General features: G+C 40.8%; 1 protein-coding gene across 4 annotated transcripts in view; it reads right to left on the bottom strand.

Annotated features, from left to right (window-relative positions):
* Nucleotides 1–1,551: 1,551 nt before the first annotated feature.
* PCED1B (PC-esterase domain containing 1B) overlaps nucleotides 1,552–27,587 on the bottom strand; it is a 134,578-nt gene continuing 108,542 nt past the window's right edge. For 3 of the 4 annotated variants that reach the window (XM_081309435.1, XM_081309436.1, XM_081309437.1), the window contains one exon: nucleotides 1,552–3,088. In XM_081309435.1, coding sequence (XP_081165561.1) covers nucleotides 1,766–3,031 — 1,266 coding nt within the window. In that variant the 5' untranslated portion in view covers nucleotides 3,032–3,088 and the 3' untranslated portion in view covers nucleotides 1,552–1,765. Of the gene's footprint in view, nucleotides 3,089–15,148; nucleotides 15,251–27,587 lie in introns of those variants that run through there. The other variant, XM_081309438.1, reaches the window with a different exon arrangement.

Below are 27,587 nucleotides of genomic sequence, written 5' to 3'. Positions count from 1 at the left end.
ATCTCTTAGACAATCATCAACATATTTATAAGTCACCTCTTTACATCCTAATTCACTGAAAAATAACTGGTAAGTGCTCAGCTCTGCTACGATTTTATACACAAAGGTAGAGATCAAGGCTCTGTTCTCCAGGAATCACGTTCCTTTAGAGGGTTAAGAGCCACTGTGTTTTTCTTCCATCACTACCTGATATCATCTCTTGTGACTTCATGATCTTCATTTTTGCAGACTAACATTTCCTCACTCTTATCAAATTTAGGGGTAGTGGTATTGGAGACTGACAAATCACTCGAATCAATTCAGTAAAACATCCTATTTTTGACTATTTTATTTAAATATTAACATTTCACTGGTCCTATGGACAAGGGGTCTAGCATTTAAACAATCTTAGTGATGTTAACATTCTACAAAACAGAGTGACAGCCACAGTAGGCACCCGTCAGAGTTGAAGGAGAAGGGATCTGTGGACTGGGTTGTCCCAACTTGTAGTTTTATTCCATGATGGTAATTACATGGTCATTAAGAACAGCTTATTGTCAGGCACAGTGGCCCATGCTTGTAACCTCAGAGGCAAGAGGACCACTCAGTTGCCAGCCTCAGCAATTTAGCGAGGCTCTAAGTAACTCACCGAGACCCTATCTCTAAATAAGATATAAAAAGGGGCTGGTGATATGGCTCAGTGGTTAAGGCCCCCGAGTTCAATCCCTGGTACAAAAAAAAAGCAAAAGAAAACAAGAAAAACCCAGGTTATTTTTATCTAATTTTCTTAAGTCTGAAAATCAGGACTCTTCAAGGGAATAACACTGTCACAATCATACCTTCCCCTCTAGCTTGCATAATTCATCATATTATGTAACAGACTTCCAGCTATGGTCCCAGAGATGGTTTTGCCACCACTTGCATAGTGAGACTACGTTTGATGGACTTCTGCTTGTTTTACATTAGCTTTCAAATCTCAGGACCAAGGAGACCACTGTAAACTAGTAAAGACTAGTGGAATAATGGTTGTCTGAACGACTTGGAATAAGTCACTTACCTTTCTTGTATTCAGTTTTCTCGCTAAGTGTTGGTTATGTTTTATGACTTTTGTTTTCCTAACTCTAAATGATTCTCTGAGAATCTCTGGAAAATATGATCACAAAAAAAGTTAAATTTCTTATGGAACCGCTCAGAAGAATTTACTTTGAACAAACCAGTTTTGAATAGTTCACTAAGAAGATGTCACAACTATTCTTTTTAGTTTGTGTGTGGCACTGGGGATTGAACCCAGGGTCTTGTGCATGCGAAGCAAGAACTCTACTGATTGAGCTATATCCCCAGTCCACAACTATTCTTTTTCAGTAAACAGTGTCCTGTTTTCACAGAGCTAATTTTTAAACTGTAAGGAAAGTCATCCATTAATTACACACACACACACACACACACACACACACACACACACACACAAATCCACAACTATTTTGTGAAACAATTTCTGTGTACCAATTTTATTTTTTACAAAAAATAAATGGCAATATAAGGGATGGGGAGATAGGAATAATGCTTGGTCCCTCCTGCCCTACCCCATGCAGAAGACAAGGTAAGAAACAAATATGGGTCAGACGGGTCTCCGTCCTGTAATCTGTAATAGCTATGAACACAAAGGTGCCCAAACATGGACTATTAAGGCTTAGGGTCAGTGTATTGTGGCCTGTGCCAACATAACGGAAGGGTCAAAACAATCCACGCCATTCACCTTCAGGAGAATGAAGGCCCTCAGGTGGACCTACTGGCGCCTTGACTCTGGGTGGGCGGAGGCCCCTCTTTTTGATCGTCTGTGCTGCCCTCTCCAGGGCATATAGGGGCCTTGAACTAGGTAACGGGAAAAACCCCTGTACACCACTGGGGCCCGCTGCTGATAACAGGGTGAGAAGCTGGCCATAGGTGGAGGGGAACAAAAGTTAAAGTCAGCTTCGAAGGCAAATCCTGGCTGGGTAGATGAGGGCACATCTGACTGGAAATAGAATTGATCCGACTGGAAAACATGGTCGGAGGAAAAGTAGCAATCTTGGGGATAGTGCCAGGACGGGGGTGACACGTGATGTGGGGGAACGGGAGGGGGCAGCAGGGGGCGCAAGCGGGGCCGTGGGGTCTCGAGCAGGGGGCGACGCCTGGGAGAAGGCAGGGGCGGGGACAGAGATAAGTCCAGTTGATCTCGGTTGGCCTGGGGCTGCCTCTCAGGAGCGTCCTGGATCAGCTCGCCTATGGGTGCGGGTGGGCGGCAGGGTAGCTCCACACCCCAGGCCTCAGCCACGTGGGTCAGCAGCAGGTAGGAGAGCTGGCGGTGTGCGTGCTCATTCCAGTGCACCCCATCTGACTGCAGGCAATTCCAAGCATGACGAAAGTGGAAATGCAAGTCTAGCACATCGAAGCCATGTTTACTTGCCTTGATGGAGCTGTAGAAGTTGGCATGCACCACGATCCTTCGCAGAGGGATGGCCCAGGGCAGGGGCTTGCGTGGGAGAAAGCGTGCAGTAATTTTCTTACCTACAGGCATGGCCGTGTTCCACACCAGGAGGCAAGACTCAGGCAGAACTTCGCCCAATCGCCCAAACAAGTTCTCCAGGTTCTGCAGATAGCTGTTCCAGGAATGCGGACCATACCTGGAGACGTCCCAGAGGCAGGAGTTCATGATGATCAGGTCCGGGGCATGCTCACCAGACTGGAGTTCCTCCAAGATGGCCTCCAGGTACTTGGAGTAAACGCGTGTGAGGAAGTAAAAGCGCACTAGATGGTGATCTGAGCTAAACTGACGGACCTCGCGGTAGTTGGTGCCATTGTGCAAGGGGCCCAGCTGACCTCCTTTCACCAGCTTGTCCTGTTCGAAGGTCAGTTCGCCCTTGGCCTTGAGTTGGCTGGGAGTGAGCAAGCAGTCCTTCTGCAGCAGGAGCACCAGGTCTTTGTACACGGCCCTCTGCACGGAGTCCCCCAGGATGACCACAAATTTGTTATGGAGCAGCTGCTGTACTTCGGAGGCCAGCAGACGGCCCATGATGCCTGGGGAGCGCAGCTTAGTTCCTTCCTTTGCACAGGGTGACGCTGCAGATTACTAGGACAGAAGGAGAGAGCGCTGGGAGGGACTCACCCCTCGCCAGGGCAGGTAAAGCAAAGAAAACAAGGAAAAGCCCTGGGAGTCGTGGCCTCTGCCCAGAGGAAGTGCTCCTGGGGCGCCTGCCTGGCTAGCGCCACCAAATCTGGGCCTCCAAAAGGGGAGAAAACAATGACGGAGATCTGGGAGCTTTGGTGGTCTGGCTGCCCTTTAGCCTGGGACTTGACCTCTTAAACTAGGCAAATTGTTCTAGGAGTTTCAGGCTCCACCCAGAAGGGAGAGGCCAACTCCAAACAGCCCTGCCCTGATAACAGCGGGATGACCCAATGAGAACATGGAAGCAGCCAGACACTCCTAATCCTAGATATTGGGAGAAGGAAGCAGGAGGATCACAAGCTCCAGGCCAGTCTAAGCAATTTAGCGAGACCTTGTCTCAAAATAAAATTTTTTAAAAAGAGCTGGGTATATAGCTCAGAGGTAGAGCCCTTGCCTAGCATGTGCTAGGCCCTAGGTTCAATCCCTAGTACAAGGGGGAAAAAAAAAAAATCTAAATGTAGACAAGATGCCTAACAACTAGAGAAGAGTTAGGCAAACTTTGCAGCTATGAAATAATATGAGGACTGAGGTTAAGAACATGGAGAATGTTTGTAATGCAATGTTATTGAAAAAAGTTATATTATTCATTGTGTGCCCATATCACTACAATTCTGTGAAATAGATATAGATAACTGATGAACCCCACCTAATTCCATTTTAAGATTGGGAGCCATCTTGTTATGAGGTCATGAAAAATTCATTTCTGTTTTACTGTAAAATACTAAGATTTCTATTTCTCCTGACCATACTTTGATATTTTAAACTTGCTTGGAATTCCTGCCTGTGCTTTGAACTTACCCTGCCTGACTCTCCCTGACCAGATAACAACCCTCCCTGAAATCTCAGCTGCTCCTCCTTAATTCTGATGTTGGAATCTGAATTTACTCCCCACCTTGAGATGTTAAGCCATGTAGATCATTAACCTGCTGTCTGCCCTCTTATTACCAGAACCCTGTCAGCTGTAAGTTCCCAATATACCCACCTTTGTAACTTTGTGTTATAAAAACCTCCCTGCTCTTAGACCAGGCAGTGTCCTCTGGCCATGCTTTTAGGCAAGGAAGTGGCTGAGCATCTCCCTCATGTACACAAAATAAGCTTGCTTTAATTTGGCTTAAAATGGGAGTCAGTGGTCTTTTCTTTGCATCGTGGGTTCAACAATAACATTGAAAGGAAATATGTAAGAACCTAGTTTGTAAGAGTAGTAGAATTATGGGTGAGTTGCCTTCCACCTTTTTTCTAAATATATCTTATAGTTTTATATTGCTTTTTGTAACTTAAAAAGAAATGCAACAAGTAACAGAAAAGAGTTATGTGTACAAGGTCAGAAAATATTAAAAGGTTTATTTAGTAAGGAAGTGGTTGCTTATCAGGAGGACTGAAAAATACTAATCAAGATAAAATTTAGTCATGGTGTGGCTATATTCTTTGCTTTCCATTTGAAAAGGATCAGAATATGCCACCCCAAAATACACCCTTTGGTAAGGGATATTTTCCACTGAAAACAGATGCAGAAAATTCTATAACCATGTCCCCTTTTTAATTTCTTGTTATTTTTATTTGTTAAATTAATAAACTGATCCCCCCCCCCCCAACCTCCCTTTATCTGTCTGAAGTCTGGGCAAAAATTTCCCTTTGAGGAAGGTGACACTCCCTCCCCCTCAACCAGGAAGAGCTTCTTTCAATCACTTCAGACAGGTTGTGGAAATTGGCAACTATTTGATCTTACATAAATAAAGTAGTCCTTATCTTCCATTAACTCTGCCTGTGCATTTTTCAGCTTTCTGTTAAAAAAAAATAAAATAAAATATATATATATATATATATATATATATATATATATATATCCTCAAATCTAAGTGTTGAGTTTCACTTCTTTTCTGTGCATTCTTTGCATATAAATATTAACTAAAATTCTGAGTTTACTCCTGTTCATCTGTCTCATTTGCATGCCCACAGGGACTGAACTAAAAAGTAGAGAAAAAGGTTTTCCTTTCCAACACATTGGATGAAAATGTTAAAAGCTGTGAAACTCATCTTCAAAACTTTGGATTGTTTATTTCAAGCTGCCACTTATGGCTGTCTTCAGGAATGACTGACTATGGGAGAAACACTGCTGACAAATCCTGATTGGGGAGGAACATGGCATCCACTTAAATACTTAGCCAGAAGCTATTAAAATCCACTAAGGCTTGACAGTTGTAAAATTTTTTGCATTAGTAAACATTTTAATAGGTGTAGATGGACAGTTATCATTCAATTACAAATTCAATTTTTTTTGGGGGGGGGGGCGTGGTTTGGGGATTGAACCCTGGGTCACTTTATCACTGAGCTATATCAGTCTTTTTTTTTTTTTTTTAATTGAGACAGCATCTCACTAAATTGCTGAGGCTGGCTTCAAACCTGTGGTCATCTGCTTTAGTCTCCCTAGTTGATGAGATTACAGGCCTCTATCACAGTGCCTGGCCAAATTCAATTTTTAAAAGTCATACTACTTGTGGTTTTAATGGTTAAAAGTAAAAAATTAAAAGATGAAAATAGGTAGAATATTAAATTTCTATAAAATAGTTGAGAATATTGGTTCATCATCCTCATCTTCATAGAATAATTTTACTATCAGAAAAATACAATAAAAAATTAAAAAAAAAGAAAGAAAAGAAAAACTTTGAGCCATGTACCATGTATGGCCTATGCCTATAATCCCAGTGACTTGGGAGGCTGAGGCAGGAGAATCCCAAATTTGGGGCCAATCTCAGCAACTCAGAGACCCTGTCTCAAAATATCAAAATAAAAAGGGCTGGGGATGTAATTCCCAGTGTTAAAACAAAAAACACAGAAATACTTAAAATAGAACTTAGCTTATATGGTACTACTTCCTAGCTGTTTGACTTTAGGCTAATTATTTTGTCTCTCTGTGCCTTATTTTTATTCATCTGTGAATTAGGACTCTAAGTACCCACTTTAGAGATTGGATGTGAGATTAAATGAAAAATGTTTTGAATAATGCCTGACAAATAGCAAGTGCTGATAATAGTTATTATTCCTAAGCAAGTTGCAGAACACCAGGTTAATCATTTATAAAATAGGGATACAATATTTCTGCTGTATGACCAAGAATTTCTCATTGTTCTTCACCAGTGGGACATGTAGATGTGACTGTGAGACAAGGGGTGGGGGTGGGGGTGATGGAAGGATCATTTTCACAAGAAGCTGAAACTGAAAGGAAACTCATGAACTTCTTGGTAAAGAACACCAGCAACTCCAACAGGATTAACAAAATCAGACACTGGACTCCCACTGTGGGAAAGGATCATTTAATCTAAGAGTCCAAGTGTCAAAACCAAAGTGTAACAAACTAAAACCATGGATAAGTAAGGGAGCTGGAAAAGAATTGAGAGAGGTTAAATCATCTGTGTCTCTCTCTCTCTCTCTCTCTCTTTTTAAAGCAAATAACTTCTATTTTCAGGCTTTTTATTTATAAAAAGTGAAACAAGGGATTGGGGATGTGGCTCAAGCGGTAGCGCGTTCGCCTGGGTTCGATCCTCAGCATCACATAAAAAAAAAAAAGATGTTGTGTCCACTGAAAACTAAAAAAAATTTTAAAAAGGGGGAAGAAAAGAAAGAAACATTAAAAAAAAAAAAAAAGTGAAACAAAAAGGGATTTGAAAGCCAAACCAGTGGTCTTTTAAGCTTAGGCTTATTTCTTTGCTTCAAATTTGCTAAACTCATTAGTTTTGGAAGCTTAATATAAGCTAATTATTAAAAATCCTGGAGAACCAGATATTGTGCTAGGAGGTTCAAGGAGTGGGTATAAAAAGACAATCTCATCCCCCCAAGGAGAGAGGTAAGGAAATGGATATTCAAAGATAGATATCAAAGAAAGAGCTGGATGGTGATGTATGCAAATAAAGTCTCCTAGATTGTTGGAAGAGTTGAGCCATGCAATCTGTTATTTCAGTCTTAAATTAAAGCAGGATTAAAAGATTTTTTTTTCCAGCCAGGCATAGTGCCATACACCTACCTATAATCCCAGCAACTGGGAAGGCTGACAGGAGGATTTAATAAGTCCTACTTATAAGTGAAATATGAAAAAATGCTTGCCAGGCATGGTGGTACATGCCTGTAATCCCAGCAATTTGGGAGGCTGAGGCAAGAGGAGCACAAATTTGAGGCCAGCCTCAGCAACTTAATAATAAGACCCTGTCTCAAAATAAAAAAAAATTTAAAAAAGTTTCAAGGTGATTCCCCACCTCATGGTTATAAAAGTTCCATGTTTGTCTTTTTTCAAAGCAAAATTTGGACTTAGACTAAAGCAGTGGCAAGAAATATGCAGTATTAATGGCTACCTCTATGATAAATTACTTCTAAGCAATTTGCCTATATTTTTCCACCTGGGGATAATTAATTTTTTAGTAACTTCATAAGCCATGAATTATTAACCATTAACTATTGCTTTATAACCATCACAAACCAAATAGCATTTATTTTTCATTAATCAATATTTATAATAATTAGGTTAATTTTTGAGGATGAGCGACACTGAAAACAGGCTAGTTGCTCCAGACACCCTGCAGATAAGTCTTAAGTCAGAGATGGTCATTAAGAATTAGGATGCTGTTTTGATTACTTGTAGGAAGTACTTAGCTATTTTTAAAAGTTTCTGGCATATGACTATCTTAATGCAACATGGTATTGAAATTATAAAGAGTTCATTTCTTCTGACTACCTATTTTGAAATCAAACCAATACTTGGAACTTTCCAAGATCCCCTTAAATTTTAATGGAATATATGGCACAGATAAAAGTCTAATTATTTTTCATGAATTTACCTGTTTGAATTATGGGTTTCTTGGCATTTGCCTCATTTTCTATTTAAACTTGTCAAAAATTAAATTGAATGTCATATAAAGTTTTAAAAGAAAAACAAAGAGCTAACAATTAAAATTTCTCTTTGGAAAAGCTTAATGACCTATGTTTTGAGTGTTTTCTGGACTCATCTTTTAATGTGAAACAAGTTCATTAATATCCATTTCTCCATATATCCCTCAAGTGGGGAAGATAATGCAGGCCTACTATTTTAAAAAGAGGTTTTAAGAGCAAATAAAAATACCTATATAGAAGTACTGTAAGATACTAAGGTAAGTAATGCAATAGAGAAATAATTGCCAAACAGCTGCCAGAAAGACCAATTCTAGTCCACCATCTCCAAAGACCTCACCTCTTAAATAGATCTCAGCATTGCAGCCTATTATTTCAGAAAAAAATTTAGAGAACACCCTTGTCTACTGAGGGCTGTGACAGAAGTCAGCCTGCAAATTTGATTCTCACCCCCGCCAAACCATCATAGTAGTTCCTCTATCCTGCATTATAAACCCCAGTATATGGCTCCACATCCCTAACTTGATTATTCAGGTAGTTCTTAGACACAAATAAGGTCTGACAGGTGAAATAAATAAAAAAACTGTAATCCCAGTGACTCCACTCAGATTACTGAGCAGGAGAACCACACTTGGAAGCTATCCACAGCAACTTAGAGAGACCCTGTCTCAAAGTTAAAAAATTAAAAGGGCTGGGGATGTATCTCAGTAGTAAACACTCCTGGTTCAATTTCTAGTGGCAAAGCCCCAAACCAAAAAACTACAATAATGATCTCCAAACTGGGTACCACGTGACCACAAATTCATTTTTGTGGAGGCAGGAATCACTGTGCACGTATCTAATTTGTAGTTGTATCATCCCTACAGTTCTTAAACTTGTGATTCTTTTGCAACAAATATCTTTGGAAGAATTTCAAACACTTCAAATCTGAAAATTAACAAATTCAAAAACTCTGAAAGCAGAATGTTTTCCCCCATAGTATTCATGGGGAACTAAAAATATTTCCGAATAGAAAGAAACGCAGGGAACATCCTTAACTGCATTCTGCTGTCATGTACACTTAATTAGAATAATAAATCAATTAAAGAATGAAGTACAAGTTCATGGTGCCATATAAAGATATTTTTTAATAAAAACAAAAGATAAGCTGGATGTGGAGACTAATAATGCAGGAGATGGCAAGTTGGAGGCCAGCATCAGCAACTTATTAAGACCCTGTCTCAGAAGGAAAATTGAAAAAAAAGATAGAAAAAAGCTGGGGATGTGGCTCAGTGGTAAATCCGGTACCAAGGATTGAACCTCTGAGTTCAATCCTTGGTACCGGAAAGAAAAAAAAAGATAAACTACAGAGCACTTATTCAAATGGCCTTACTAAGGAAAAGTTTTTTTTTTTTTTAAACAAAGGGATCCCCTAAAGTAAATAATCAAAGCAATTCATAAAAACAAAAATTTGATACCAATCATATGTTGTCTATGGTAAACGTTCATATTATGTTGTGGGCCATTATTTAAGCTACATTTTCGGAGTTGGGAATAGAGCTCAGTGGTGGAGGGCTTAGCTAGCATGAATGATGCTCTGAGTTCCATCCCCAGCACCACACAATAAAGAAAACAACATTTGCTAACTTGCTACCTATTACCCCTCTAACAGGAATGAAAGACATCAGAAGGCAGTGACCTGGTTCTCCCCTTCACCGTCCTGACCTTCCCATTCTGTAAAACAGGTATGTGATCACCTGTCTGAGTAATAGCGAAGATGAAAAGAGAGCCCATATTAGGGCCAGCTCAGCTCCCACCAAACATTAAGCCCCTTTAATAACCTCTGGCACAGCAAGTCATCCCCAGTTGGCTCCTAGAGAAAACATAGGACCTCGATCAGAATCTCTGCTGAAAACTTCAGCCCCACAAGCCCCTTCCCACCCATGCACAAAGGCAGAAATGTACCTACATAGGAGCAAGTTAATCCTTCCACGCTGGCTCGGGTCCTCCTCCAGCTTCCTCAGGGACTCCACCTCTGGATGTCCCCGTGAGGGGCTAATTATGCATTCTGCGTTTTCTTAACTCTCCTTAGGTTGGCTCCTTGCTTTCATCATTAAATACATCCTAATTTCTTGCTTCAAAAAAAGAAAGGAAACTTCTTGACTCCACCCCCAGGACAGTCCTATCTTTTTCCTGGGCTTCAAGGCTACATTTTAAAGTGTTGTTTGCGCTGGCCAGTCCCTGTCCTTACCTCCCACTCACTCCTCTTCTGGTTTTGATTTGGTTTCCAGCTCCACAAAACCAAAGCTGTTTGTCTGCAGATCGTCACTGGTTTCTTCGTTGCCCCTTTCAGGGGCCACTTTTAGGTTCCCAGCCCCTGAGGCTGGGGTGCTGTTGACTGACACCTCTGAAAAACTGGGCTGAAACTATGAGTCTGTGACAATCCTGTATCTCTTCCCGGGATCCTTGGCAGGTTTCTCTATCTCTGGGAATTCCCCAAACTTGATCTTTCTTAAAGTCCACTAATTGGTTTCTTTCTACTTCAATTTTCTTCTTTGTTCATCCACTCTCAGACATACAGGCATTGAGGAGATAGCACTTCTCCGCCAGGCTGCTACAGTTGTTTGGGCCTGTTTTCCCTAGCATAATAATAAATAGCACCCACTCCCTGCTCTGGAGTCCTAGTTTGAATAATGACAATTGGCCAATCACCTTATCAATAGCAATACCATTTGTATGCAGATGACTCAGGAATGAGTCGGGGAGGCCCAGTGGTTAAGAGGGAGGGCCCTGGAGTTGGACCCCTAGGGTTCATATCCTGTCTCACTGACAAGTCGAGTAGCCTCCCTGCTTTGAGGAAGCCTTGTTCCATTAACAAGCAAAGTCTTACTATGGATTTCTTAACAAGCCAGGGGACAGGAACATTGGCAAGGTCATTAGCACCAAGCTGCCACATTTTAAATACTCAATGAATTCAGCTATTCTCTAGCCCAGGCGTGTCTCCCAGACATATTCAAGTGTAGATTAAAGTTCACTGGGGAGTGAGAAGTAACAAATTCTGTAGATACTCATTTATCCTCCCATCCAACTGTGGCTGAATTCCTGAGATGATTCTCTCCTGACCTTTGAACCATCTTCCTAAAGGTAAATATTGTTCATTGATGGGAATAGGGGCAGCATATTCTCACCATGGGTTTTTGGAGAGCTGCTGTATAATATTGCTCTAAAACACTGGAGATATGTAACTGGGTGAAATAAACTGCCTCTGAAATGCTTGGGGCAAGTCATTTTTATTTTTCATGACTGTTTTCACTATTCCTGAGACATCAAAATCCTTGGATGAGTTCCTTGATATATGTCAGTTCAACTATTTCTTTCTTTTTTAGGTGGGGGGAGTACAGGGATTGAACTCAGTAGCACTCAACCACTGAAATTCATCCCCAGCCCTATTTTGTATTTTCTTTAGAGATAGGGTCTCACTGAGTTGCTTAGGGCCTCCCTTTCTGCTGAGGCTGCCTTTGATCTTGCAATCCTCCTGTCTCAGCCTTCAGAGCCACTGGGATTACAGGCATGCATCACTGCACCTGACTCAACTATTTCTTGATAAACATATACACAAACGTATCTTTTTTTTTTTTTAAGGTTAGTAATCACATTTCATTTGAGGAGACATGGAGAATGGATACAGGAAGAAGTGGCTGAAGGCCAGGCTGGACCAAAAAGTCTAACAACAAATTACAAAGCAGAAGTGTGGCCTTATGCACATGATGGATGACTTTCACTTTGGTGATGTACTTCCATGGTTATGTTCAATTTCTAGCATTGGTTCTACCTCCAATTCTTTGAATCCCATTCAAGAGAGCATAACAAACTGTAAGAGAGACTACTTTTGTTATAAGGCAAATCTTGAATCTGTTCTGATTGATTACAAATGTCATTTGCAGGGGTTGGAGATGAGGCTCAGTGGTAGAGTGCTTGTCTAGGATGCTCAAGGCACAGGGTTCTTGATAGATTACTGGCAGCAAATGATACCTTGCAGTTAGTTGTGCTCCACCAATGGGTTTTAATTTTGTGGTGCACACCTCCAACCTGTGTCAGGAGCTGGGGCAAGCAGCAACTTTAGAAAAGGTTCATCCTCTGCCACTTTCTTTAATCCTTGAACTCCTCTTTTCCTGTCATGCAGCTCCAGACTCCAGAATACAGGTTCTGGCTAGTGGGGCAGGCTGGAACAGTGCTCTAGCAGAGAAATGGGTTGACTAATGTCCTGCAGTTCCCAGAATGGCCTTGGTCATCAGTGGGGAGAGAATGGAGGATTCCATTCTTATAATTGTATTCAACTATGATACAAACACATACGTATCTTGAAAACATACTTTACAAAGGAGGATATATTTTCAATATATTTTGAAAAGCTGAGCACAGTGACAAATTTCTTCTGTTGTAAGTCCACGGTTAGTCATTTTTATTTTCACTAATCTTTCTTAATCCTTAAATTTTTTGTTTTAGTTTGATTAGAATATTATTTCTAAAATGATATAGTTTTTTGGGGGGTGGGGGAGGGCAGGGATTGAACCCAGGGGTGCTTAAAGACTGAGCCACATCTCCAGCCCCCGCCTCCTTTAAAAAAAATAATAATAAATTCTATTTTGAGACAGAGTCTTACTAAATTGTTCAGGGCCTCACTAAATTGCTGAGGCTGGCTTTGAACTTTCGATCTTCTTGCCTCAGCCTTCCAAGCCGCTGTGATTACAGGTGTACACCATTGAACCCAGCAAGACTGACTTTTTAAAAAGGCAAATTTGTCAGGGAACCTTTTCTATTCCCCTGGACAGAAAAATCTCTCCTTCCTCTGCCAAAGGGCTTTATTTAACACTTGATTTTAGTTTGTCCTACACTTAGCTGCCTGTGTGCCTCTCAATTCCAGCCTGCCCTAGTCTGTGATGGCAGACTAGCTCTCACCCAGCCTAGTCCTCTGACTACCCAAGGCTTTAGTGTCCTAACAGTACTCATGGAATATTGGCTCAGTGCCAGCTGGTTCAGTTCTCACAACCCAGTGGGGTAGGAACTTCTGCTACACCTCTGTTTCACAGGTGAGTAAAGAGAGGCAGAGAGAGGTTCCGTAAATTGCCCAAGATTGCCCTACAATCTTGGCAGAACTAGTCTGTTATTGACAGTAAATTTTTTTGTTTGGTTGGTTTTTGTTTTTTTGGTGGCACTGCAGAGCCCAGGGGTACTCAACTATTAAGCCACAACTCCAGCTCTTTTAATTTTTAATTTTGCAACAGGATCTCGCTAAGCTGCTGAGGCTGGCTTGAATTTGGGATCCTCTTGCCTCAGCCTCCCTCAAAGTTTAAGGTTTTATTTTCTTTCTTTAGGAGAAAATATGGCACCAGGCCCTGAGCTTGTTAAACCTCAACTATAAATACTTTTGAAATTAGGAGGGAAAAGTAATTATCTAGAAAAAAAAATCTGTATGTACCTTTTATCTTTGTTATTCAAAATAACACTTTGTGCACAGCTTAAAATTTTTCTATGAGGAAACAAAGCGGTATGAAGTTAACTTAGTTAAATTTTCATCAGATTATTGGCTTCTAGAACTCTTCAGGGTCAATGGAAAACCCAGTTCTGCACGGAAGCTCTATTTTTCTTTCAAGAAATTCTATACTCATGTTACAACTTGAGATTCTCACCCATGACTGGATAAAAAGTTCCCATGGTTGAAGAAAATATTGGGTAGCTAATAATGACTGCTTGCTTTCAACCAGTCATCAAGCTGGATTCTGAAAATTGTGTCTCCAGGACTGGCCACAAAAGCCCATTCAATCTGTGCCGGGAACACAGGGCTGAGTCAGCAAGCCTGGGTTTCCGCCTGTCCAGTGATGGAAGAACTAGCCCCCGTGTTCTTTCAGGGAAATTACACAAAGGTACTTTAAAAATGAGCATAATTTATTATTGTTGTAGCCCTCAACACGGCAGTATTTGGGTTCTATGTGCAATAGTGTTTCTGTGGGAAAACATTCTGAATTAAAAATGAGGTTCAGGGGTTGGGGGCATAGCTCAGTGGTGGAGCTCTTGCCTAACAAGCACAAGGAATGGAATCCCTGTCACCACCAAGTTAAAAAAAAAAAAAAGGTCTCTAAGAGCAGGTCTCTGCCTGCTTTGTCTCTACCTACACGGTCTCATAGAGGGACCTGGAGACCTGTGTTCCCACTGCTCATCTATCTGTTAGTGGGACTGGCGACTAGCCTGGTTTCAAGCTTCATGCCTCAGAACAGGAGGAGGGACAAGGTTCAGGGGGTGAGGAAAGCTATGGCTCTTCTCTCTTTAGCTCCAAGTTTGGAATGTTTCTTTCTGTCGTCATGCCCAGCAGAACCATCTGCTCCTCCCATGTCCCCCAGTCCCCGAAACCAAGCAACAGTTCTGCTTTGCCCACTTTGGAGTAAATTGTGGAAATCAAATAGAATGCTCTGTGAGCTCCACACATGTCCAGTGTCACTGCTGTTCTGAGCTACCTCAGCATATGAGGGGGTGGGCTTAGCGTCAAAGAGAGCTTTCCAGTTACATTAAGTACTTAACTATTTGGCAACAGTAGTGGTTTAGAAACATGGTTTAGTCTACCTCCAACAGGATTTAAGTCCTTTATCTGCTTGTTTATTTATTCCTCTTAAGACTGCTAAGAAATTGTTACATTATCTTTTTCCATTTTACACATCAAAAATCAAGGTTAAAAGATGGAGTTATCTGCCTATGGTCATGGTCATCCATTTTACAAAAGACAAGGCTGTGAATCAAACCTGAGGCCAAGACTTTGTGGTCAACCACAATATACAAGATTGCACAGAAAAATAGGCACTTCACATCCTTTCTCCAGTTCACAACTAAACTGGCTGTTTCCTGGCGCACCCCATTTTTAGAAATGTAGTAGTCTATCAATCATTAATACTTCATTATTAAGTAACAACTGACTCTGTTAGGAGAGGCTGGCTGAGACAGTGATACCTTCCTAAGTGCCCAAGAACTGGGATCCTCCTTTCTTGGGCACTTACTGTAAGAAGTTAGAAATGCAAAATGAATGTTAAAAGAAAATGGGAAAAACCTCAAAGTACTTACTCATTGAAGCAATTGGTGGTTTTAAAATGTTATCACTCAGTTGATTCTAGATCTCTTCCCTAGATGGAGAGCTTTCCAGGCTGTAGATCAGAGTGGCCTAGAGTCTGGCATACAGGGTAAATAAGTTCACCTCTGGGTGGTGCTACATTTGCAAACCAGCGTCTGGGGAGTGATGCCATTTCCGGTGGCATGTGGGGCAAATGACACGGGTCAGCATTTAGTTTCTTGCTTTCGAAAGTGGATGAATTATGACTTCAAGGCTTTAGTATATATGAAAACATGAAGTGGTAAATAAATACTGAAAAAAATTCCCCCAAACCCCAGAATCTTCCTGAAAATTGGCTCTGAACTTGTTTTCACTTCACCTTTCTCAGTAATTGGAATGTAACTCATCTCAACTCTCTTTTATTCTAACAAGTCAGTTCCTCAGCTCTAATTATTCTTGCTTGCATTGTGCCTCCAAGGCCAAAAGGGTTGTTAGAAGCCAGAGGGAGGAAGTGAGAAAGGACTGCTAGGGAGATGGTATTTGTGTTCTAACTTGTGCTTAGGAACAGAGATCCTGTACCTTAGTGTGGCGCCTATGGTTTACAAAACACTTTCAAATTCTTTTACTTGATTCTGCCCTCTTGTTGGAAGAATAGCCCCGGGAATAGCTAGGGGAAAACAAAGAAAATTAAAGGACCGAGCTAAGTCCCCAGCTAAACATAGCAAGCTTTTCCCTTGCTTCCATTGAAAACCAGCAGGTAACTCAAGCAGGACCAAGTGCTTACAAGGAAATGGTTCTTTGATTGTGCAGATAAGCACAGGGCTTTTGTTTTTTGTTTGGAATGGTAGTATTTAGGGGGAGGAACATTATCACCTCTTGTACAAAAACCAAGATGAAAGAAAAGGAGGAAATTAATCAGAAAAAAAAAGAAAGAAAAAAGGAAACGAAGCTTTAAGAAAACTCTTCTCAAAATAGTGAGACTTCTATAGTGTTTTAAACATTCTTAGGATAGAGAATTTTTCCATTACATTAATTCTTCCCCCCCCCCACCCCCGGAATTGAACCCAGGCCTTGCACATACTAAGCAGTTGCTCTCTCATTGAGCTTTACCTGCAAACCTCCATAATATTAAATGGTATAAAATAATTAAAAAACAAGACTAACAGATTCCAAAACAGTCCTGAATTACATGCCTTCCATGCTCTGTTTTTGATTTTGTTTTTTAAATACTATGCTACTTAGATAAGATGACCTATAAAATGGTGCAGTTTTCATTACTCATTGTTTTCATCTTCCTATCTAGTGCCATGGGTCAAATTATTTTAACATTCTTTCCCATGAATTTGAATGCAATCATTACTGTGTCTCCATGAAGGGCTGCAATCTAGAACCCCGGATATTTTAAAATTCACATTTCATAACTCTGCCATTATTTTATCCTAGCAATTCTGTGAGTGGCAAATCTTTCAAGTGTTTTAGATTTCAGCTAGCCTGTGCACTGTGAGAATAAAATAACAAGCTACGGGTGCATGAGTAAAATTCCTCTTATCATCACAGAGAACAGAAGAGCTGGACTAATGCAAAGGATAATCAGGCTTATGCTGATTAAATTTAAAATGAAGTTGTTTAAGGTCATCCAAAAGATTTTCTTGCTTCTAAGAGTTAATCATGGGGCTGGGGATGTGGCTCAAGTGGTAGCGCGCTCGCCTGGCATGCGCGCGGCCGGGGTTCGATCCTCAGCACCACATACCAACAAAGATGTTGTGTCCGCCGAAAACTAAAAAATAAATATTTAAAATTCTCTCTCTCTCTCTCTCTCTCTCTCTCTCTCCTCTCTTAAAAAAAAAAAGAGTTAATCATGATAACTGGCTACTTTGGCACATATCAAATCCCAGCGACTGCAAGGCTGAGGCAGGAGGATCACAAGTTCAAGGACAGAATGGGCGAATTTAGTGAGAACCTGTCTCAAAATAAAAAAATGAAAAGGGCTGGGAATGTAGCTCAGTGGTGAAGCAGCCCTGTTGTTCAATCCCCAGGACAAAATAAAATAAAACAAATAAAAGAACATTGTAATACGATTTGGATTTGAAATGTACCTCAACAGCTCATGTGTTGAAGGCTTGATCCCCAAGGAAGCAGTTGAGAGGTGGGAGTCTTTGGAGCCTTCATTCATGAAAGCCCTGATTTCATTAATGGATTAATTCATTGATGGAGTCATACTTTATTTTGCTGTTGGGAATTGGTGGAAGTTTGGGAGGTGGAGCCTAGTTGGAGAAAGTAGGTCCTTGGAGAAGTGCCCTGGAAGCGTCTATCTTGTTCTTTGTCTTTCTTCTTTTCTCTCTCCCTTTTTGCTACCCAGCTGCCATGAGGTGAGCAGTTTTGCTCTACTATATGCTCCCTACTATGGTGTTCTTCCCCACCACATGCCCAGAAGCAATGAAGCCAAATGACCATGGCCTAAAACTTCTGAAACCATGAACCAAAAGTAAATCTTTCCTCCTTTAAGTTGATTTTCTTAGGTTATTTTGTACAGCAACAGAAAAAGGACTAACACAATGTTAACAGCTACGATAACTGTTCCAGCTTCTATTGGGATTCTGGCTCCATTTCATTCTCCAAAAGTTTGGGGAGTTGTCAGTTTTTCTTCACCACATTTGACTGTTTCCTCAAAGATGACAACTTATAAATGTTTTGTCCCTCAAATGTGCGTCTCATACAGACCTTCTTTCATAAAGTCAGCTCTCGTTGTTATCTTCACTCTGCAGATGATGAAACAGGCACGGAGAGAACAGAACTTGAGTGACGTGTGATCTTGACAGAGCAGGCAGGCTGGAGCCAACTCTTATAACTGCACAGTGTGTGATCTTTGCTGCCTCCTCAGTGGGAGGCCAGGCAGGGTGCACTGTCATCATTGTCATTCTTAAATTATGTTGCTCATTTTTAGAAGGTAATGCATGCACATGGCACAAAACTTCAAAGGGCATAAGAAGCATGAGTGAGAAGTAGTCATGCACACTTTGGGTTTCCAAATCCTTGTTTCTCTTCTAGAAGCAATACTGCCTGCCACTTTCTTCTTGTCTGTTGTGCCTAAAAGCTTCTATATAGATGTTCTATATCTCTCTTCCTTTCTTCTTGAAGATCTAATATTGCTTTTTATTAAAGGCAGTTGTTTGGGTATAGGCTTCACTTAGAATGGATGTTAAACTGTAGAAATGCTTTGGTAAACAGATTGTTTCAAACATGCAGATATTTGAAATGATATAGGAAACCCATTCCTCACAGCAGCCTGCCTCAGGAGGCAGACAAATCTGTTCTGGGAGGCAGCATCATGACCAACCTGGGCCTATGGTGAGCCGTGGTGACAGCATGTCTGCTCATGGAATGGGTTGAAGCCAAAGGTGTGATGCTGTGAAGCAAGTGAGCTGTGAGAGTCTCTGGCTTTGCAGCCAACAGACTTGGGTTTAAAAACCCTTTTAGTCATATGGCTGCATGACCTTGGCAGTCACTTAATTCCCCTGTGACTATTTTCTCATTTACAAAATGGTGATAATAATAACACAACCTAGATAGATGCAAAGATTGAGAAAACAAACCCAGAATATGGTGTCCACAGGACTGTATATAAAAGGAGCTCTGTATCATTAACCATGGCCCATTTAGTCATTCTCTCTTTATTTCAGTCAAAAAATAAAATATAATAAATAAAAATAATTCTGATAGGCACTATTCTAGGTAGTAAGGATAAAGTAGTGAATAAGACTTTTGTGTACTGGGAATTGTACTTAGGGGTATTTTACCACTGAGTTACATCCTCAGCCATTTTTCTTTTTTGAGACAGGGTCCAAGTTGCTAAGGTGGTGAAGGTGTTCCTGCCCCTCCTGTCTGACAGGGTCACAGCGTGGGAGATATTGCAGCAGGGCCGACACATCTGGAAACCCAAACCGTGGGGTGCTATGGCTTCTCTGATCCTGGGAATATTAATGTGGTTAACAGGAAGCATCTCAATCCAAACTAAAAACATATGTTGTTAGAATGTTCGGGAAAGTTCCCAGAAGGAGACTAAGAATATGACAAAAAAATGTCCTGAGATTTGTTTTAAGACTAACATTATCTGGAATATAAGTAAATACAAATACGTAGTCCCAGACCAGGATTTCTGGAAAAAGCGCAGATTACAAGAACTCTTTGCTCCACAGTTGACATTTTCTACTAGGTCTCCTGATCCAAAAGTGCAACCTGTGCGTAAGCCTAATCACAGGAAAAGGATTGTTGTGCCAACAGTGTAAGGCCCGCCTTTTATAGCTTATTTAATTCAAGGAAGACTATGGTACCCTCCTAGGGTCGGGGAAGCTAATCAGAATACATTCCCCTTACCCACAGACCCTCCCTTGCCATTTATGGGAATACCTGACGAAAATGGAAGACATATAGTTAATGTAAATGGAAAATGGACTGACATGCAGAATCTGCCCTTTAGTTAGAGGTTACAAAGGTTCAAAAATTGGTGTACCTTGACCAAGGAACAAAGAAACTCTTTAGCAGTTTAAAAGGTTAATCATAGCTTAGTAAAAGATCAAAAGGAAAAGCAAAAATAGAAGCATGATCCATGTTCCATGTAAAAGTAGAATGCATGCTAAAAGGTTGTGTAAATCAGGAAAATCAGGCCATAAGGCCACCTGTTAACCATCTGAAAAAGTGTATTTCAGAATACACGAGCCTCGAGCTGTGGCGCATGCCTGTAATCCCAGCAGCCCTGGGGGCTGAGACAGGAGGATTGTGAGTTCAAAGCCAGCCTCAGCAACTGCAAGGCTGTAAACAACTCAGGGATACCCTGTCTCTAATAAAAAATACAAAATTGCGCTGGGGATGTGGCTCAGTGGTTGAGTGCCCCTGAGTTCAATCCCTGAAATCCGCCCCCCCCCCAAAATAAGAATGGAAAAAGAATAAAAGGCTCCCCAGGGAGCAGGAGCAGCAGATCTTTCGGAAGACTGTTTGAAGTTGCAACCACAGTGTTTTGTCTTGCTTCTTCTCTCTCTCTCTCTCTCTCTCTCTCTCTCTCTCTCTCTCTATATATATATATATATATATATATATATATATATAATATATATATATATATTTTTTTTTTTTTTTTGGTAAATGTATCTTTTATTTTATTTATTTATATGCAGTGCTGAGGATCAAACCCAGGGCCTCATACATGCCAGGCAAGTGCTCTCCCACTAAGCCACAACTCCAACCCATTAATTTTTTTTTTTTTTTGGTGGTGCTGGGGATTAAACCCAGGGCTTTGTGCATGCAAGGCAAACACTCTGTCTTGCTTCTTTTACCAAACCACTCTTCCTCCAGGACTCCCTGGATCTTGTAGGGGCAGGACCATGGCACAAAGGCTGGCCTCAAATTTGCAATCCTCCTGCTTCAGCTTCCAGAGTTCTTGGGATTATAGGCATGTGCCACCACGCACAGCAGAAAAAACATTAAAAAAAAAAAAAAAAAAGGCCTTGACCTTACATAATTGAGTTGGGGAAGGCAGACAATTAAATAATACATAAAATAATAAATAGGTGAAAGACCAGAGGATAATAAGTGCTGGGTGAGAAGATTGCAGGGACTATGAGTCGGCATTTTATTTTTATTTAAATAAAAAATTTTGGTAGTACTTGGGATTGAATCCCAGGGCACTCTACCACTGAGCTAGACCCCCAGCCATTTTTTTTAAGTTTTATTTTGAGACAGAGTCTCACTAAGTTGCTGAGGCCAGCCTCAAACTTGTGATCTCCCTGCCTCAGACTCCGGAGTTGCTATCAGTACAGTCAACCGCTACTGCTTGGGGCATAAGTTGGCATTTTAAATAAAAGTGGTTTGAAAAAGCCTTCTGGAGAAGACAACAAATGTGTAAAATCCTGAGGAAGGTGTTAGAGCAAAGTACGGTGAACTCTGGGGAAGACACATTCTGTGGGAAGAAGCAGTCAGGAGGCAAGTCTTACTAGGTTGGAAGGAAAAAGAATCAAGGAAGAAAGGGGGACAGATCACAGGCCATCTAAAAGACATGGGCTTTTATTTGGGGGAGCCACTGTGAAGGGTTTGAACAGAAAAATGACACTCCTCACCAATTTTAACATGGTCATGCTTGTTGCTCCATTAAGAAAATTGTAGGGGGCAAAGATTGTGGCTGAGAGGAGCAAGAAGGAGGTTCCTGAATATTGAGGGAGTTGTGGCTTAGATCAGAGTGGCATTGGCCAATGGATAAAAAGTGGTCTGATTCTGGATGTAGTATTAAAATAGAGGTGATAGAATTTGCCAGTGGGGAGAGGTGCAGTGTAAGAAGAGGTGACGAGGAGGGGTCCTTGGTTTTTTGGCCTGAGCAATAGCAAGTGTGATGTTGCCATTTCCTGAGGAGGAAAAAAATAGAGAGAAATAGGTATGGAGAGTGAAAGTCAAGTGTTTCATTTGGAGCTTGTTAGGGAGGTTGAATGGGCATTTGAATCTACAAGTCTGGAGTTTAGAGAGGTCCTAGCAGGAATTTCAACTTGATTTGGTGAAACTAGAGAAGAATGGAGTCTCAATAATTGAACCCCAGGACAGTCCAGATATAGGAAGGCTGGGAGATGAGGGTGAAGCTGTGACTGATTCTGAGAAGACATGGTAGTGAATCAGGAAAACCATAAGACTGTGGGGCTTTGGAAGTGAAGAAGAGAAAGTGTTTCCAGGAAAGATTCAGAAGAGACAGTTGATAAGTCAAGCGGAATGTTAAAACCACTGGTAATAACAGCATGTTGAATAATGGTGGCCTTGATGGAGGGTGGGGACAAAGGCTAATTGGAATGCTTCAAGAGAGAGTAGGAAATAGAATTGGAGACAGTACCTGGCTCAAGGAGTTTTGCTACAAATAGAGAAGTAGAAAGTGGATTGTCTGCTGGAGAGCAAAGTGGAGTTATGAAAGTTTTATCTGCTTTTAAGATGGGAATGATGATAGCTGGCTTGTGTGCTTACAGGAATGATCCAGTAAACAGGCAAAAGCAGATGATGTGGTGGATGGGGAATAGGGCAGGACTGATGGAGCAATGTTGATTAAAAAAGGGTGTGGTCTATGGGCTGGGGATTAGCTCAGTGGAAGAGCACTTGGCTTGCACGTGAGAGGCCCTGGATTTGATCCTCAGCACCACATAAATATAAATAAAGGTATTGTGTTCATCTACAACTAAAAATTAAAAAACAAACAACAACAAAAAAAAAGTGTGATTTAGTACCTGGAAGGATTGATTCATCAGGTCATCAGCTGACAGTGATGGTGGTGAAGGTGATATTAGAAGACGGAGAAACAGGAGACATGAAATACGTATCTGGGGAAGCATGAGAGGCTGTAACTCTGAGCAACGTGAAGAGGTCACATCAGGATTGTAGCTGCGTCCCTTGGTTTTCTCCCCTCTGACCCAGCTACATGGGTATAGGCACAGAGTAGGCAAAAAATTATAGTCAAGCTTAAGAGTTTTGCCTTTTGGTCTGTATTAATGTACATTCATATGATGTTCCAAAATTATAATTTACTTAAAATGATGATTTATTTGAAACCAAAACCATAAAAATGAAAAATTTTAATTAGGCAGTGAAAAATATTCTGGGTATAAGGGCAAAAATAATATTCCCTTAATATCAACAACCTTTTAATAATTTCAGTCACAGATTAATTGAACTTTATGAAAGCCACGATCATTTTATCCACATTTTCTATTTTAAGGAACATGATTATTTTTCTTATCTTCTTGGAATGGAATGCTATACACAGGCCACAAATCAGCTCATTAAATATTTACTTATAGGTGCATTTATTACAGCCAGTTGGTGTGTGTTTGTATTTAGATCCATGCCTAGTTGCCTTAAAAACGTGACAAAATTTGGCAAATCACAAAACAATTTTTTTTTCTTGTATGACTTTAACAGCCTGCATGCTTTTGATAATTTCTCTTCAAAGCATTTGCATTTAGCACTTTCAAGGACGTAAGAATAAATAATTTGTTTCTATTGCAAGGCTAAGGTTGTAGGGATTTGGGAGGTTATGGATTGAGAAGCCAAATCAGAGGTTTCATCCCAAACCAAATCAGAGGTTTCACTATGCAGGATGGATGAGATGCGAAGTGAATTTATTTTTATTTATTATTTTTATTATTACCATTATTTTTTGTGGAGCTGGGGATTTAACCTAGGGCTTCATGCATGGTAGGCAAGTATTATACCACTGAGCCAGAACCCCAGCCCTGGGAAGTAAATTTATAAAAAAGATCCTCTTCTGTCAGGATTTCTTTAACCTTTCTACAAGTTTTCTTAGGTGTATTATGTTTTATGCAAATCCTGCATTCTGTAGCTTAGTAGTTCAGAGCATGACTTTGCAGGCTAAAAAGTCGAGTTCAGAGTCCCAAAGTCCTTAACCCGAGAGCTGTATGACTATGGGAATGATACTCAACCCCTCTGTGTCCTTTCTGATTTCAAAGATGAACATGCAAAGTGCTAAGTAGAATGCTGGGCACTTAGTAAATGCTCAGTTCATTCTAGGCATTAGTAGATGGAGGAGTCTAGTTCAACAAAACTAAGTCATTTTGGTCATAGCCACCTTTTTGACTATCAGGTGACCCTGGCACACATCCCAAGCTCTACAGACAAACAAAGTTGTTAGGATAGTCAGCCGAGCGTGGTGTCCAGACCACTGACATCCAAGACTGTTTCTTTCTTTTTTTTTTTTTTTTTTTTGAACTGGAGATTAAACCTAGGAGTGCTTAACTACTGAGCCACACCCCCAGCCTTTTTTTTGTATTTTAGAGACAGGGTCTCACTGAGTTGCTTAGGGCCTCTAAGATTATAGGTATACACCACTGCACCCGGCTCCAGACTGTTTCTTAACTGACTGTTTTGAGAGAAGGCAGGTTTATCAGTTGACTATAGCCCACCCTTATCTCGCTTAGTGCAAAAACCCCTTCCTCCTGCCTTGGGGTGTGGGGATTCACATGTGTTATTGCTGCCCAAGACACTCTCTGTCCTTAAGGCTCTGATAAATTCCCTTTGTGCACTGTAGATCCATCTGCCTCTGTTTTTGGTCTCACATCTCCTGCTGCCTTTGGCAGCTAGTATGCGTGCCCTGGGACTGGGATATTCTGAAATAGTATACGACATCCATGCTTTTGTAGTATAAAACAATACTTTAAAGGACAAAGTACAAAATAAAACATAAATACCGACAGGCACCCTATTTGATAGGCCCAGCTCCGTGGACTTGTGTGACCTTCTCCTTGCAGGAACAGTCTCTGCAGGAGAGAAGACTACAGAAACCATCCTGAGGCCAAGTTAGGCTCAGGGAGACTGAGCAACTGTTGGAACCACACAGTCAGGCTGAACTTGGACCAGGGACCCGGCTTCCTGGATCCTGGTCCCATAGTTCCACAGCCACAGTTCATGATTTTTTTTTTATTTTTAAAGATTATAAACCTTTGGCTCAGAGGCTCAGAAGGTTGAGGCAGGAGGGTCCCAAATTCAAAGCCAGCCTCAGCAATTTAGAAAGGCCCTAAGCAACTTAGTAAGACCCTGTTTCAGAATAAAATTTTTAAAAAAGGGCTTGGGATGTGGCTCAGTGGTTAAGTGTCCCTGGGTTCAATCCCTGGTACAAAAAAAAAAAAAAAAAAAGATCATAAACCTTTTTTTACCAAGCCTAAATAATTTAATGAGAAAGGAGAACTGGGCCTTACATTATGTCGCATTATTCCTCATCTCTAAATAATATTATATTGCATTAGAAGACTAAATCACTAGCTTATAGTCTCCTGATTCCAGTTCTCTCTCCTTCCTTTTTCTCTCTCTTTTAATGACTTAACCACTTGTTTAAAATGTGCAGGACAGTTTTTGGTCTATTCATACTTGTCAAACAGATCTCCAGACCTTTTTTCATCTTGCAAATCTGAAACTCTGTACCATTGAACAGCCCCACGCCCCGCTCCCCACTCCCTAGCCCCTGGTAACTTCCTATTCCATTGTCCACTTCCCTTACATTCACCTGATTACTACATCTTTCAGAGCACAGCTTTGTCAAATCCCAGGCTGGGAGCTCTCAGATCCTCTGTTTTATTTCTAGTCAGATGACAGCTATTTTTTAGTTACAACAAATTTTCCTTTCCTCAATCCATGCAGCCATAAACCATGCACACAAAGAAGTTTTACCCTTAGATCTGAAAAATACCAGAAGGACTTGATCAGCAGAAGCTGGCAGAGAATCTTCTTTATGGTTTATACTCATAATCTGCACTTCAAAAATTTCTCTTAAAAATGCCTTTAATCTTTATTTTTAACTTGCCATACTTTACAGCTCTATCAACAACATTGTCAATTTAAGAAATCTGGATGTTCAAAAAACTTGGTGCTTTTAAGTGGCATTATCAATTAACTATAACAGTGGTGCTGTTATCTTTGTTAAAACTAAATGCAACCATTCATTTACGTAAGTGGTAGCATTACAGATGCAGTAAATTTCCTAATTTTTAAAATTATCTAAAACTTGGTCATAACACATTTATTTATTAAGCTTTTTTTTTTTTTTTAATCCAGGGATTTAACTTGGGGTGTTTAACCACTGAGCCACATTCCCAGCCCTTTTTAAAATTTTCTATTTGAGACATCCAGATTTCTTAGGACCTAGCTAAATTGCTGAGGCTAGCTTTGAACTTGTGATCCTCCGTCCTCAGCCTCTTTAGCTGTTGGGATTACAGAAAGATATATATTTATAAAGCAAATGTTCTCAAATTTAAAAATGTTATTAGCAGGAACTGGGGTTATGGCTTGAGGAACTGGGTTTGATCCTCAGCACCACATAAAAATAAAATAAAGATACTGTATCCACCTAAAATTAAAAAAAAAATTTTTTTAAAAATGTTATTAACAGCTAAATTCTTGAATGTGAAGTTGTTTCATCTAGTAAGGTAGAAATAGCTTAATATTTTTGGTATCTGCTGTTCTTCCTTTCTTTCTTCATTAGATAAAATATATTCACCTGATGCCTCTCTCAGCAAGGCACGATACTTGATATCCAATGTTCTAAAATATACAAGAATTACCAAGAGCAAAGAAACCTCTCTCTCTCTCTCTTTTCCTGCTGGTACTGGAGATTGAATCCAGGGGTGTTTCACCACTGAGCTACATCCCAGCCTTTTCATTTTGAGACAGGGTCTCTCACTAAGTTGCTGAAGCTGGCCTCAAACTTGTGATCATCTTGCCTCAGTCTCCCAAGTTTCTGGGGTTACAGGTGAATACCACTGAGCCTAGCAAGAATGTCTCTTTGCTGCTGATTGAATAAACTCTGTGTCTATGCAAAGAAACCATTTAAAATAAATGCTAAGTGAATTATTTTATTTCTCAAGTCTGTACCTTCTCTCAATAAGTGAGATCAATATCCCCTTGATTGGACCAGACAGAAATCTCAAGATCCTCTGTGGCTCCTTCCTCCCCTTTGTCCACCATAAAAGAGTAGACCATACCTCTGAAACCACTCTGATCCACAGTCCACTTCTCTCCCCTCCACAGCCTCTATCAAGAGTCCAGTTCAAATCTGGACTCCTGCTGTGGCTTCCTAATTCTTCAGCCAGTAGTTTTCTTCCTCCGGTCCGTTCTCTAATCTGTGGTCTTTGCTCTTTCTAAGATGCAGACCTTACAATTTCACTTCCTTCCATAGGCCCAATTTCACCTCCTCAACCACACTGAAATGTTTCTGAAGAGACCAGCCTTTCTGCCTTAGGCACATTAGCCAGATCCAGAACCATTCCTAGGAGAAGCCTGAAGATCCTGTTGACAAGGCGTCCCCAGCCCCTTAGATAATAACAGTCATGACCAACACTACTCAGTAGACTATTCCAAGTGCTTTAGGGGTAGTAACTCTTTTTACAAAAACAACAATAATAAATATTGCTTCCATTTATTGAGAGCCTCCTTTATATCCAAGCATAATATATCCATTAGTTACCTCAGAGCACCCTCAGGGTAGGCATTACTGTTTCCATGGGAAAATGAAGAGAGAAAGAACTCGGTTTGCTCGAGGTCAGTCAGTCGAATGGTAAGGAACGAGGTGTGAATCAACCTGGAGTCTGCCTGCCCTGCTCTCCACTCACCACCAGCAATGGGATGCCTCACTGCACCCCCGGAAGGCACAGATGCCACACCTGCAGTAGTGATGTATGTGCAAATTAATTGTAGCCACCTCAAGCAGGCTGCTTTGACTTATTACTTGGAGGGGAACAGGGGCTGACACTAGGTCAACAGTGTGTGGCTGCTTTAGTCTAGAGACAGCAGGTTCAGGAGTCCTACAACTTGTAGACTCAAAGGGTCAGGAACATGGAAAAATTTCTTATACTTCCTGTCTTTAAAGCTTTATGGTGACTGCTTACACTCCTCAGAGGGGAAAGAAAACCCAGCAAATGGTGG

The sequence above is a fragment of the Spermophilus citellus genome (genome assembly GCF_964194105.1).
Source record: "Spermophilus citellus genome assembly, chromosome: 10".
Lineage (NCBI taxonomy): Eukaryota > Metazoa > Chordata > Mammalia > Rodentia > Sciuridae > Spermophilus > Spermophilus citellus.
The sequence above is the reverse complement of the archived record's forward strand: the minus strand, read 5'-3'. Positions and strand labels throughout refer to the sequence as shown.